The 14,492-nt window shown below is 36.4% G+C and overlaps 4 protein-coding genes across 4 annotated transcripts; 3 read left to right on the forward strand and 1 right to left on the reverse strand.

The window, feature by feature from the left end:
• The first annotated feature begins 449 nt into the window (after positions 1-449).
• On the forward strand, positions 450-1,372 carry LOC113313292 (dirigent protein 22-like). The gene has a single exon (XM_026562045.1). It carries the CDS (start codon positions 642-644, stop codon positions 1,230-1,232), a length of 591 nt encoding a protein of 196 aa, XP_026417830.1. The 5' UTR covers positions 450-641; the 3' UTR covers positions 1,233-1,372.
• Positions 1,373-2,527: 1,155 nt separating this feature from the next.
• Positions 2,528-3,396, forward strand: LOC113311092 (dirigent protein 22-like). Its single transcript, XM_026559943.1, has one exon. It carries the CDS (start codon positions 2,711-2,713, stop codon positions 3,305-3,307), a length of 597 nt encoding a protein of 198 aa, XP_026415728.1. The 5' UTR covers positions 2,528-2,710; the 3' UTR covers positions 3,308-3,396.
• A 7,035-nt stretch (positions 3,397-10,431) lies between these two features.
• LOC113312931 (dirigent protein 22-like) lies at positions 10,432-11,992 on the reverse strand. Its single transcript, XM_026561664.1, has 2 exons — positions 11,921-11,992; positions 10,432-11,116 (listed from the first exon to the last, which is right to left on the reverse strand). The coding sequence occupies exons 1-2, from the start codon at positions 11,990-11,992 to the stop codon at positions 10,538-10,540; spliced, it is 651 nt and encodes a 216-aa protein (XP_026417449.1). The 3' UTR covers positions 10,432-10,537.
• Positions 11,993-12,228: 236 nt separating this feature from the next.
• Positions 12,229-13,080, forward strand: LOC113308856 (dirigent protein 22-like). The gene has a single exon (XM_026557305.1). The coding sequence runs from the start codon at positions 12,386-12,388 to the stop codon at positions 12,977-12,979; it is 594 nt and encodes a 197-aa protein (XP_026413090.1). The 5' UTR covers positions 12,229-12,385; the 3' UTR covers positions 12,980-13,080.
• Positions 13,081-14,492: the final 1,412 nt, after the last annotated feature.

Raw genomic sequence — 14,492 nt, forward strand, 5'->3', positions numbered from 1 at the left:
ACAACATCAACCCACAATGAGTCTACGTGGGCATGAACATCCACCAATTCCTGGTTGATGTTCTTTAAAAAAAATCAATTTTCTTTTTCATATTTTAATGATCAATTAGCATTAGTTAATTTATCAGCAAACAAGTTTAAACATTTATTAATCCACCGAATTAACACTAATCAATTAGGGATAAACTAGCCATACATAATGGGTTTGGGGGTTTTTGAAATTACCTCAAAATGATCATTTTTATCTTCTAACGGCATGCTCGGATAATTGAAGTACGCCTCAAACTAGCTAGGTTTAAAAACGCCCCCAAAAATTTAATTGTCCAAAGTCCTCCGATACTAGTATATATTGGTGAATTACCACATTATTAAATTTTGTTTAAAATAAACTCTGTTCTGGATTGATAAATATCCTTGAGAGGGTGTTCATCAATCCTTGTTCGACTGCTTCAGAATAAAATAATAAATTCTTGTTTGATCACAGCCCCACACACTCTTGTTTATATAAGGAGATCAAGTGGATGCCCTGGATGAGCTCTGCCCAATTTCCCCTTTTTCTTTTCTTCTGATTTAAGCTCCGCCCAATCAATTGGCCCAACATCAACTGATATCTTTCTTACATTGTATTTCGTCTGAAGTCCAATGGCCGGAATTCCCACTACTCTCTCTCTCATCTTTCTCTCAATCTTCATCTTCTATATAAACAGTATCCTCCCAGCAGTCGGTAGCTCAAATGCCACCTCCGAGAGACCTCTCAGTCCCACAGAAATGGCACTTAAAAAAGAAAAACTAAGTCACTTTCGCATATATTGGCACGACGTTGCCTCAGGTCCTAATCCCACTGCCGTTCGAATAGCTCAAGCACCATCAACGAACAAATCCGCAACATTATTTGGTGCCATGGTTATGATCGATGATCCATTAACTGAGGGTCCCAAATTGAGCTCAAAACTGGTCGGTCGAGCACAAGGATTTTATGCATCTGCAGCACTAAACGATGTAGCATATATAGTCGCGATGAATTTTGCTTTTAGTACCGGAAAATATAATGGAAGTTCGATAAGTATATTCGGACGTAACCCTGTGTTGTCGGATGTAAGAGAGATGCCAATTATTGGTGGCAGCGGAGTTTTCCGATTTGCTAGAGGATATGTTCAGTTTCATACTGTGAACTATAATATCAAAACTGGTGATGCTACTAACGAGTATAACATCTATGTCTTTCATTATTAAAAATAAATTTAGTTGTATTTTATTTTGTTTTGAGGGGTTTATCCGTTGGATCTGAATCATGTTATCAGTTCTTTCTTGTCTATGTACACAAAGGTTCAGATAATCCATTTTCCTTAATTTCATAATTCTTTCTATTTTCATGCTCTATCTTCATATTGTAGTAGAAGCAAAATCAAACACCGCCTTCTGTAAAATGGTTACAAAAATGAGCTTGGAAGAATAGAGACTTTGTCATTTTCGTGTACTCGTCCATATCCAGACTCAGTAGTTTGTAATTCGGCAAGGGTTGCAGCCGATAAGCTTAACAAGTTACATAGTGACATAGTTCAGTCTCGTAACTCTCTCGGACGTACCCTTTCATACATAAAATCTTGACAGTTGGGGCATTATAAACATAGCAGACATTCTAGTATTGTAATTACAGTAAAACTTCAATATAAGTTACATTTCGATATATTAATGTCACTAAGTAATTTAAGCTTTTAACTACGTATTAAGTTGAAATGCAATTTCAATAATAACTGCTGCCCTAAAGGGATTTTACATATTAATGTATTTGCAAATTGATCAATCAGTCCCCCAAACCGTGTGTTCTTTAGCAGCCTGTGTTCCCTGTACAAGCATAACACTATGTCATGGCATCATAACAAGAATTTTCCCATTAAGATTTGAATGTGTAAATTATTATTTCTTTTAAAACTAAAGTGTGAACTATTATCATGAGGCAGTGAAGATCACGCTATTAAATATAATACTAGCCGTAATGGTCACGCCATACTCGTGAAAAGAAAAAGAAAAGGAAACTTAAAGCACGCGAGAGCGGAGACACGATAATGCGTTTTCCAGAGTAGGCAGGAGGAGCCGACTTTTATTAAGTTTCTTTTCAACAGGTGAACAGCCCTACTAACTAGGAACAATGAACAACCCCATCTTCATGATAATTTAAGAACATGGAGTAGATGAGCTACCAGTGAGTGTCCCAGCAGGAAAGAAATATCAAAAAGAATACAAAAGCACTCACCACCTACTACTCCATTGACCTAAACAATTTCTTTGCTAATTAGTTGGACAATTGGATTTGTTTGCCAAAGTGGAGAAATCATAATCACGACTCACTAGAGTTAACCGTGTAACAAGGGCTTCAAATCACCCGTATGTATCACGATATCTTTTAAAGAAAATTTGGTTTCATCGTTGGCTTATTTTAGTCAATGTTGTCGTTACTTGTCAGTAGTAGACTTTGCTTACTTGCGAAAGAAAAAAATAAAAATTAGTTTCTTTTTTTTTTGGGAGAATTACAAAATACATTTCAGAAGCTCTCATTATATCTATCTCCACTTTTTACTTTCAATTGGATGTAATCCCAAGTCTTATAAATACACATCAAAGCCCTTCGAGATCTTATACCATCACTTCCATTTCACCGGATTAGTAAATCTCTGTGCTCTCATTTAGTTCCTTAATTGATTCTCAGGGCAATGGCTGAGTGTAGTTTCAAAAGTTCTCTCTCACTTATAACTCTCTTCGTCTTTGTAGTCTTTTACATCAGCAATATTGTTGCAGTTGATGGAAAGTCGCAAACTTTTGGTAGAGTTCTGAATCCAATCAGATTAGGACTTAAACAGGAGAAACTCAGTCATTTTCGTGTTTATTGGCACGATATTGTTGGTGGCGCAAATCCTACAGCAATTCAAGTTGCAAGGGCACCTTCAACAAAGAATTCAAAAACTGGGTTTGGAGCTGTGGTAATGATTGATGATCCCTTGACAGAAGGACCAGAATTGAGTTCGAAACTAATGGGACGAGCTCAGGGATTATATGCAATGGCTGGAGTTAATGAAGTGGCTGCGCTTATGAATATGAACTTTGCTTTCATGGTTGGGAAGTACAATGGAAGTACCATAAGTATTATGGGAAGAAACAAAGTACTGACTGAAGTTAGAGAAATGTCCATTGTTGGTGGTAGTGGACTATTCCGGTTTGCTCGTGGTTATGTTCAAGCTCACACTAAGAAATTGGATTTTAAAACTGGCGATGCTACTGTTGAATACAACATTTATGTCTATCATTACTGATGCATTTTATTGTCGTATTCCCACTTTACAGTTTTTGTACGAGTATTTTCATTTGAATGATTATTCAGCGAGCTTCTTTTTTATTTAAATTTATTCGACTAAGATTTAGCCCTCGAATTCATCCTAAACATGGAAAAATAATAGCCAAAATTCTTAAAATCTCATTGATGACTAAAAATGATAGATATCTTGGTGCCCCTTCTTTTTTGACAAGAATAGAAAGGCTAATCTCGAGCCGCTCCTCCACTCTGCAAGGCTGGAAATCAAAACTCCTATCTCAAGCAGGCAGGACAGTTTTAATAAAATCCATTCTCCAAACCTTTCCAACTTACCAAATGCAAGTACTTGCTCTTCCAAAAGAAATCTTGGATCAATTGGATCGCATCCAAAGAAACTTCTGGTGAAACAAAAAAGGGAAAAAAAGACAGGATGAGTTCATCAAAGGTTGGACTGGCATTTGCAAGCCTATCTCGCAAGGAGGACTAGGAATTAAAAAGCCCTCACAAATTCAACATAGCTCTACTCACCAAACTTGCCAGTAGACTTATTTTAGAGCAAGATCAATTATGGATCCAACTCATCAGAGCGAAATACTTTCCAAATTCTCACCCCTTAGAAGCCTCTAGAACTTCGAATTTATCGTGGATTTGGACAAGCATCAAAAAAGGTTTAGACCTGATTAAAGGAATTTTTTTTTGGCAAGTCAAAGATGGTAAATCTGCAAGAATTTGGGAAGACAGGTGGATTCCAAATGAGGAAATAATTTCTCAACCAACCAATATTCAAGACCCGGCTCCAAAATTGGTTCAAGAGTTAATAACAGAAGAAAATAAATGGGATCTGGAAAAACTGAACAAATTCTTTTATCCAAAAGACAGAAGAAAAATACAAGCCATAATCACTCCAGAAACTTCTCAGTTAAAAATATTTATTATTTTTTTAATAAATCAAGTTGAGGATAACGATTCCCCCATAGATTTTTCATGGGAAAAAATCTGGCAAATTAAGGCGATACCAAGAATTAAATTATTTATCTGGAAATTAACTCAGAAAGCTCTACCTACTTCTGCGAGACTTGGGGCCCACAACCCAGACATCGATCCTCACTGTCAGATGTGCGATGCTCAAGTCCAGGAAACCGACAATCATATATTCAGATCGTGCCCCTTTGCTAGAGCTCTCTGGTTCGGCTTCTCTCTATAAAAGATTATATTGATAGGAAATACTGACTTGATTAATTCGTGGATTAAAGGGTGGATTTCGGAAAAAGAGTCGACTATCCTAGTGGAGAAAATAGTCACCAATTAAATCCAGATCCAATTAAACTGATTGACCAGATAAGAAGATTTTTACACTCAATCCCACAAAAGTAATTCAAAAGGGAATTGACAACCAAAAGGAGATTTCGGCCATTATAAATGGTCCGATCTAAATACAGATTGGATAATATTTATACATGCTTCCTTTAAGAAAGAAGACCTTTCAATGGGTTTTGCCTTATCCTTTATTCAGTGGACCACGAGTCCTTCATGCACATTTCAAAGAGTTCAGAGAAGGCGTCTTTGGCTTTTCATGCAGAATCAAAATCCTTGTTAAAGGAGGTTAAATGGTTAAAAGAAAATATATTGTCAAGCGTTTCAATAGTCTCCAATTGCAAAGTTATTGTAGACAATATCAACACGGTAAGCACAGGTTTCCCTTGGACAGCTGAAAACACTCTGCACGAAACCAAGATAATATTGAAAGATATTCCTCAAGCGCAGGTAAAGTTTATAAATGGGAAGCACAATTCAGCAGCAGACTACTTAGCTAAGGAAGCAAGAATAAAAAGTCTTCAGCATATGTCTACCAAACTACAACAAAAAATTCAGAAATCTAGCATTGAATCTAATGTTTTTGATAACAATGAAATTGTAAACCTCTTGTACTATATTTGATAGTTTTAATATATTACATCCTCCCTTCAAAAAAAAAAGGTTTTGTAATATTATTTGAATTTATTCGAGTAAGGTTTTGTAACTTTGTGAGCATGGTAGGTAAGTGGTGATGGAACACAATTTTTGTGAGATTTTTATCGGCCTTGGAGTTTCTCAATACATTGTCTCCTCTCCTAAGAGCAAGTCTTACGATGGAAGAATTCCATCTTCCAAATTCCATGACATCTAAGCACTTGAAATTGATCATGGAAGTTCAAGTTTAATGGTGGAAGGTAAGATCGATTCCAAAAAGCGAATGGAAATTGCATCAAACGAGATTCGGAATTGCATTCAATCTTGGCCCACAAAATCTACAGTAAAAAAGAGAGCATTAGATTTAGAAATAAAATCAACCACAAAATTGAGCGCGTTTGGAATTGCATTTAATGTAATTCGGATTGCCATATTTTCGGGTTCTAAGATATCTTCCATGAAACTTTAGAATATGCATTGGAAAAAGTGTGGATGATGAAAACTTAAAAGCCATTAGACCTAGCATTCCTCACTTTTTCCAAGCTTGGATTGCACAGTAAGACTTTCCCTAAGCCTATATTGCACCTATTAAACACTAACATAACTGGTACCCTAGCATCACTTCTCCAATTCTACACATACGTGTAAGGGTGTTGCAATGCAAAATTAATTATCCCAATAATCTTCGAGATATGCGTAAGATGATCAAATATCTGTGTTGCTTCAACTCTCCAGAAATTACAGATGAAAATTAAGGGGGTACTTGCAAAGACACTCCGATGCTAAAGTCAGAAAGAGCTCTAAGCAGGTGATCTATGGAAAGAAAACAAGTTATGTACCCTTTGAGTTGGATTTTAGCCTCTATTTATAGACACAAACCAAATCTGGATGTAGTTATCCCAAATAACTACCTAGTAATCCTAAAATAACCACCTGGATTTGTATTTATACATTAATATTTGTATCTATCTTGGAAGATCCGTGTCTATCTTCTCCATATTTGCACCAATCTTGTAAGATCCTTGTCTATCTCCCAAGATATGTTTTTATCTTAGAAGATCCTTGTCTATCTCCCCAAGATCTGTGTTTATCGTGGAAGATCATATACCCAAGATTTGTGTCTATCTTGGAAAATCCATATCTATCTTCTCAAAATTTGTGTCTATCTTGAAATGACTTCCAAACTAAGCTAATTGCGCTTCTATAATAAGCCAGACTGGGCTTCGAAAAAAACAAACAAACGGGTTTCTTTAGTAAACGAGGTCGGGCTTCCAAAATAAGCCAAGTGGGTTTCTTTAATAAATCATATCGGGTTTCCAAAATAAGCCAAGTAGGTCTCTTTAATAAACCATCCCGTGCATCCAAAATAAGCCGAGTGAGTTTCTATAATAAAACAATGGGTTTCTACAATAAACTACTGGACCTCTTTCATAAGCCAAACAGGTTCCTAGAATGAACCAACGGGTTTCTACAACAATCCAGACTTTTTTCACAAACTAAACGGGTTTCTACAATATACCACTGGCCTTCTTTCATAAGCCTAATGGGCTTCTACAATAAAACACCATACTTTTTACATAAGTCAAACGAGTTTCTATAATAAACTAATAACGAGTTTCTATAATAAACCATTGGGCTTATTTAAGCTAAAGGAGTTTCCATAATAAACCAACAGGTTCTTACATGTCATACCCCTTATCCAAGAATTATACATTGTCAAGTAGTTTCTCTGGATTTTGGTGAGTAATTTATTCCCTTACTCAAAACAGTTTTATTCATTAAATTTTAGTGGCAGAAATCTCGCAAGTTTTGAAAATTTTTGACTAAAAAGAAACGCATATAAAGTATGTGCAAGAGACTAGGGTTTTGGTATTTTTGTTTTCCCTCAAAAGGTCCGCGCTAAGACCTTCTCTTGAAATTCTAGTTTCTGTGAAAAAGTTAGAAGAAGAAAGAAGATTAAGTAAAAGCTAAAAGTTTTTTCAAGGATTGGAATGATTGTTTCTCTACAATCAGGTAGGTTTCCTATCTCTTATAGTGTTTGTAGTCTAATCTAATGAAGTTAAAAGATTGTCCGGACATGTAAAATGTACCAAGTAAGTTGTGATTTACTTTTTGCAAAATGTTTTAGGAGACCATCTCCTTACTGATGCTGGTGATTATCGGATATAAATATTACTATTCTCTTTTCTGTGTGCGAGCAATATGAACTGTGAACTTCGTCTTCATGGATTTTGTTAGATCATTGCTCGGTCGAACTCACAAGTGTTGCTATCTCAATCTTGTTGTCAAATTTAGTTGTCAAAATTGTATCTTGGTTTCTAGTATACATTTGGTCAAGTCTCGGACTAGGATAGAAGTGTGTAGTTGAGTAACGGATATCACTGCGTTCTACCATTTGAAGGCGAAGATCAACATGGGATCTAGAGAACTTCTTTAACAAAACGTAAGTGAATACCGAACCACCTAATTCTCAAGTTTTTACCTTTCTATCTATGAGACATTGTCGCATGACTAAATTAAACAGTACATGCATAACAGAAATTTGGGGTCAAGTTTATCTTGAATATCGTTCTCGAAATATGCTAAGCTTAAGAAAATTTGTTCATACTTGATGAATTTGGTTAAAAGCAATTTATTGTTTATAACCTAATTATGATTCGAGATTTAATCATTTGAAAATAGTCTGGAACAGTGATATGTGTTATTGATGTTATTCGAGAATGTTTCATATTGATTATTATAGAGATATAAAACTGTTGTTGATCTGGATACAAGACATTATGCATACCAGTTCACATACTGGGATAACTGTTATAAGTCCAGAGCCGCAATACATGTACCCAGTACACGTACCGACGTAGCTATAGTTCGGCAACGACGTTTTGGTATGCATACCCGGTATCCATACCATAAAAAGTATGTTGACTCGTGAACCAGGAAGGTACGCATACCCAGTATGCAAACCATAAAATATCTGTGAGTTCCTGAAACCGAAAAGGTACGCATACCCAGTATGCAAACCCTAAAAGATATGTGAGTTCCTGAACCCGATTTTGTCTTAAGGGTACACATACCCGGTACACGTACTATGACAAAAATATTCACGAACAAGTACGATACACATACAAGGTACACATACTTACCTTGTCAAATATTTTCATATGCATCAGAATTATTTCTATGAGATAATAGGCATTTGAACAACTCCCTAAAAACACTATTTAGACATGTTTGATCACATTTGTGACTCAAGATTAAAGTCTTAAAGTGTTATATAAAAATGGTTCAGCTTATCGTTCAATTGGCTAGTTTCGGCTAACCTTCATGAACATGTCATTATACGTGGTTCGGTTACGGTTCATCCTAAGCAGAGTGTATATTTTGTTATGTTAATCTCAAGTCAAGTTTTTCATCTAATGATGATTATTGATTGCTTGATTCCAAAGCTACCTTAGCTTAAATTTAAAGCAACCTTGATCTTGAAAGTCTGTATAAGGGGAACCTAAAACAACTAAGATTTTGAATCCCTGACACTATTCTTGTGTGTACTAGTGGTAAACTAGAGTCTTCCTCTCCTTTAAACCTTTTTAGTTATAGCGATTAAAAAGATTTCACTAGGGATTTGTGAAGCCAGGTCCAACTATCTTTATCTTGATAGTTTGTGTATCCTGATCTTGTTTTGATTGTTGAGATTTTCTCCAACAAACAATATAGATAGAAATCACAATGTATCTTCGTCCCAGAATTTGTGATTCTACAAGTTTATACTTGTGAGGTGAATAATAATCTAGGCTGCTCTTCGGTAGTCATAAGATCATATTTTGAGGTTTGCTACACTTTGTCTATTACATTCGATTTCCTACCTAACCTTGATCTTTGACCAGAATGGAAATAACATATAGGCTTATTTGTGGGAGGCAGATTGGTTTAAAGAGTTGAAGCAACTCTTAGGCTATAAAGGACGTCATCTAAGAGAATCAATTGCGTGGAGTCCTGCTGGGATTCAAGAGGCGTACGGAGCGCGCGACTGTAACTGAATCGTTGTGACGGTAGATACAGTCTCAACTAAATTCTAGTCCGAAGTTCTGATAGTAGGCTAGATCCTGTAGCGGCTTAATACAGTTTGGTGTTCAAATCTAGACTAGGTCTCGGGGTTTATGCAATTGCGGTTTCCTCGTTAACAAAATTTCTGGTGTATGTGTCATTTCTTTTCCGCATTATATTGTTTATCTTTATAATTGAAATATCACAGGTTGTACGTTAAAATCAATTCAATTAGATAAGTCCATCGCAATTGTTGGATACGACTTGATTGATTCTTGGATATTGATCTTTGGAATCGTCCAAGTACTCTCGCGGTATAATCAGGTTCACGAACTAGTTTCTGTTTACATTCTGATGTGAGAGAAAAATATATAAGCTCTTCATATAATTCCTGATTGAGATTCATTAATTAGGTTGAACTCTTGGAATTGTATTTGAATTTATTCCATACAGGTTGGCCTAAGAAAAAGTTGATGGTGTATTTTGGTACCCCGCATTTTTAGCTTTAAGTATGGTCAGATGGTTTAAGTGGATGATCTTAAATCTGGACATGTATAATGTGGAATATATGGAAAGCAAGAAATGATTTAACTTTGATAACACTCGGTTGTCGGTCCAACAATGTATCAACAAATCTCTTCAAGATTTTAAGATGTTTGATTTGCATCATGCTTTAAACTACGTTCACATATGACCGACAATCCAAACAATGTTGTTTTATGGGATTACCCTCCTCCTTTCTTCATAATTATGTGTGAAAAGCGTTTGAATAATGCTTGATATATATATGCATGTATAAAATTGGACATGAATTTTCGACGGTACGTTATTCCGAGATTTCACAGAGAACCTCACCGAGAATCTCCCCGAGATAAAATTTCCCCTGTATTTCGGTCCCGATGGAGATGAACCCAAATTCGAAGTAACTACATTCGCAATCACAATGGATTTTTTTGGCAATCACATGGGTAGTGGTGTTATCTGCTTTAATATAATTTTCTTCAACTGTGGCATAGGCAAAAGCATATAGCTTTGGTATTCAGCTGGCAAATAGGTTACAAGCAACCATAATCATTGTGCAGGGAGATGTTGCAGACATTCCGAAAGATATTAAAAATATCACCATAATCGTTCTAACAAAACCTTATTCATATAGATTAAAAAAAACTCATACAGTGGTTGTTAAAAATAGGAAATCGTACAATAACTGTTAAAATGGAAATGACAATAGAATGGATCAGTAATGAAAGACATAAATATTGTATTCAACAGTAGCATCACCAGTTTTATAATCCAATTTCTTAGCCCGAGCTTCTACATAACCACGAGCAAACCGGAATAGCCCACTACCACCAACAATGGACATTTCTCTAACTTCAGTCAGCACTTTATTTCTTCCCATAATACTTATGGTACTTCCATTGTACTTTCCAACCATGAAAGCAAAGTTCATATTCATCAATGCAGCCACTTCGTTAACTCCAGCAGATGCATAAAATCCTTGAGCTCGTCCCATAAGTTTTGAACTCAATTCGGGTCCTTCTGTCAATGGGTCATCAATCATTACAATAGCTCCAAACCCAGTTTTTGATTTGTTTGTTGAAGGTGCACCTGCAACTCGAATTGATGTAGGATTTGGGCCAGAAACAATATCATGCCAATATACACGAAAGTGACTAAGTTTTTCTTGTTTGAGTCCTAATTTTATTGGATTTAGAACTCTACCAAAAGTTTGTGATTTTCCATCAACTGCAACAATATTGCTGATGTAGAAGACTACAAATATGAAGAGAGTTGTGAGAGAGAGCTTTTGAAACTACTCTCAGCCATTGCGCGCTTTGACTAAATGAGAGCCTAGAGATTTAGTAATCCGGTGAAATGAAAGTGATGATATAAAGATTTGGAAGGGCTTTGATGTGTATTTATAAGACTTAGGATTACATTGAAAGTAAAAAGTGGGGATAGGATTCTTTGGCAAATTAGCGAAGACTAGTTGTACTGACAAGTAATGATCGTAAAACACTAACATTTTTCTTTATAAGATATCGTGATACATACGGGTGTTTTCAAAGTCTTGTTGTAGGTTGCAGGCTTCACCCACCAGATTATGATTTCTCCACTTTGGTAAAGAATTTTTTTGGGTCAAGGTAATCTAGGGACGGATCCAGGAAAGATAAATTTTCTTTTAAGACCCGAGCTAGAAATCTTGGTCGAGTAAAAAAAAAGAAATGGCTTGTGAACTGGGAAGTCTACCCGGACTAAAGCCCCTTTAGCCCAACTGTAGGTCCCTCATTGGGTAGTCGGTGGTGAGTAGTACTCTTTTGGGCAATTTCTTTCCTGCCGGGACACTTTCTCTTGAAACCCAGTTGCGGTACCGGCCGGCAAACCATGGTGGTGTACCATATAAATAATAAATAACAGCATCATGTTACACGCTGTTTATCCGAACTAAATACATAAAATAAATTATTCTCAACAACCGACAATAATTCAAAAGCTAAGCTAGGATTGAATATTTGAATGAGCTTTTTATAATTTTTCAAGATGGAGATTTGATTTGATATAGGTCTTCAAATTTACAAAACATGAAAATTCGGCAACCAAAGCCATGCAAGTTCACCTCGTGCTCAAATTGTTCTTGATCTGGCCTACCAACCGACGTATTACGAATTTGACTGGTGGGAACTAGCATACTTGACCAGAAAAGATGTGTTTGAAGCCTCTAATATACTGTAGTTACCCAATGTCGTCAACCCTTACATCGATGCTTTTAGATTCTTTCCCTCCATCCCAATCATATCGATTTTGTCATTAGTTAGTTATTTGGTTTGTTAATTTTGGATCGAATAAAACACTTTAATTTCTGCCCCTACGTTCACTCCAACTTTATTTTCTCTTTATCTGCTCGTGGGTAGATGTGTTTGTACAAATAAACATGAGAAGCACTAACACAATATTATATACAGTGATTAATTAAAACCATACACTAGATCTGAACTTTGAGGGCTCTTTCTCTCTCTATATATATAGGTGCCCACTAGCTAGTTCCTTTAATTGTCACTGGTTCCTCAAGTTTTCAGGTATCATGGCAAAAGTTCAGTCAAGAAACTCACTTAGCAGCCTTGTGATTCTCTCTATCTTTGTGATCTTCTACCTCAACAACATAGTTGTAGATGGAAAATCAAGTTTCGGCAAAGTTTTAGATCCAGTTAAGATGGGTCTTAAAAAGGAGAAACTAAGTCATTTCCGTGTATACTGGCATGATATTGTTGGTGGCAAGAATCCAACAGCAGTTCCTGTTGCAAATGCACCGGGAACGAAGAAATCACCAACTGCGTTCGGTATGATAACGATGATCGACGATCCAATAACAGAAGGACCTGAGTTGAGTTCCAAACTTATTGGAAGAGCCCAGGGATTATATGCTTCGGCTTCCCTTGGTGAGCTTGGGTTATTGATGAACATGAATTTTGCTTTCATGGTTGGGAAATACAACGGCAGTACTATAAGTATAATGGGAAGGAACACTGTGTTTTCCAAAGTCAGGGAGATGCCTATTATCGGTGGTAGTGGATTGTTTCGGTTTGCTCGTGGTTATGTTCAAGCTCGAACTCATATGCTCAACCTTACAAATGGTGATGCTAGTGTTGAGTACAACATCTATGTTTTCCATTTTTGATTTTGTATTTTGTATTCTCTTTCCATTTCAATGAATGAAGCAGAATTCATGTTTTCGTTTTAGATGCATAAAGAAGCTATAGATGTTCAATAATTGAAATACATGAGACTACGATATATATAACTTGGCAAGAAATGGATCAAGATTATGTTAGATTTAAGTACACCCAAGATTATGTTACTTTTGTCGGCAAAAATGTACTCCTATTTCATAGTGTGTTGCTCTGCCGAAAAAAGGTTCATCAGTAATCCCTTCATGGTCCCTCCGACCTATGCGAATCCCCGATGGAAAGACTTGAAACGTGCAAAGAATAAACGCCTTCATGATCGTTGAGGAATCACCTCGTCAGGACCAGGTTGGCCAGAAGTAACAAAAAGAATAATTCACGTGCAAACGCGTGCAACACAAGCACTTCCAATAGTTTTCTGGATGTGTCGGACAGTAGGATAACTTAGAATAATGTTAGACATGCTCTTTTCTCTGAATAAAGCCTGGGAAAACACATTCTTGGATAGGGAAATCCGACCGGGTAGGATATCATAAAAGCAAACTTGGTCCGGATGAAAAAGACACATAAAGGTTGACATTGTTTAAATGCTCATGAATTATAAAAATACTTTTCTATTAACCATTTTGGGTATTCCACCCGCAATAATTTGGGGCTCTATGCAATGGTCTAGTTGGCGACGGCTGTGATGTTCTGACGTTCCCAGTATGTGATGAATAAGTGGATGAATAAGAAATCAGATACATGCTGAATTCTTGGGTGCACACGTCTCACATGTATATACAAAATCCAAATTCTTGTGGGTCAGTCTCTACCATCTATGGAAGCCCGTCGAAGGAAAATCAGCAAATAGTCCAAGAACAGAACATGAGTAGAGTATCAAGTTAAGGAAGATGGTGGAAGGTGGTCATTTATGTCTAGGCAAAGATACTCTCAATCCATTATAAGTGAAGTGTTATTTATATCAAATCTTCTCTCTTTCATCTCTATTCAAGAAAGGGTTACCGATACCCGAATTTGGGTTGGTAGTGATCATGGTCAATATACAGTTAAGGATGGGAGTAAAAACAACGACGATCAAGGTGACCAGATTATCCAATCAATGTTGTTTGGAGTAATGAGTATTATCAAAAAATCAATTTTTTTCTTTGGCTTCTCTTTCATGATCGGGTAATGACGGCGGATAAACTTTTAAGAAGAGGTATGGATGTCTCTAGTGTTTGTCATTTTTGTGAGAAAGACGATGAATCGAGTTCGCACTTGTTCTATGGTTGTTGGAGAACCCGGAGAATATGGGATTACTTCGTGAAGGGTGCCACTTTGGATGGTCATACGACCCTAATATCATTGTATCTATAAAGACTTGGAAGTTTAATTGAGGAGACGAAAGACTTAGCCGCATATGAAATAACATCCCGGTTGCAATTTGGTGGTGTATATGTATTGAGACATGTGACTGAGACTGTTTAGGAAAGTCTCAGTTATGTACGTCTCTTAGAGATTGTT

The sequence above is a fragment of the Papaver somniferum genome, chromosome 9 (assembly GCF_003573695.1).
Source record: "Papaver somniferum cultivar HN1 chromosome 9, ASM357369v1, whole genome shotgun sequence".
NCBI classification, from domain to species: Eukaryota; Viridiplantae; Streptophyta; class Magnoliopsida; order Ranunculales; family Papaveraceae; genus Papaver; species Papaver somniferum.

Coding starts and splice junctions, on each gene's coding strand:
- LOC113308856 (XM_026557305.1), top strand. CDS start 12,386: ATGGCAAAAGTTCAGTCAAGAAACTCACTTAGCAGCCTTGTGATTCTC.
- LOC113311092 (XM_026559943.1), top strand. CDS start 2,711: ATGGCTGAGTGTAGTTTCAAAAGTTCTCTCTCACTTATAACTCTCTTC.
- LOC113312931 (XM_026561664.1), bottom strand. CDS start 11,992: ATGCTAGTTCCCACCAGTCAAATTCGTAATACGTCGGTTGGTAGGCCA. Junction 11,117..11,920: donor AAGAACAATTTGAGCACGAG/GTGAACTTGCAT, acceptor GGCTGAGAGTAG/TTTCAAAAGCTCTCTCTCAC.
- LOC113313292 (XM_026562045.1), top strand. CDS start 642: ATGGCCGGAATTCCCACTACTCTCTCTCTCATCTTTCTCTCAATCTTC.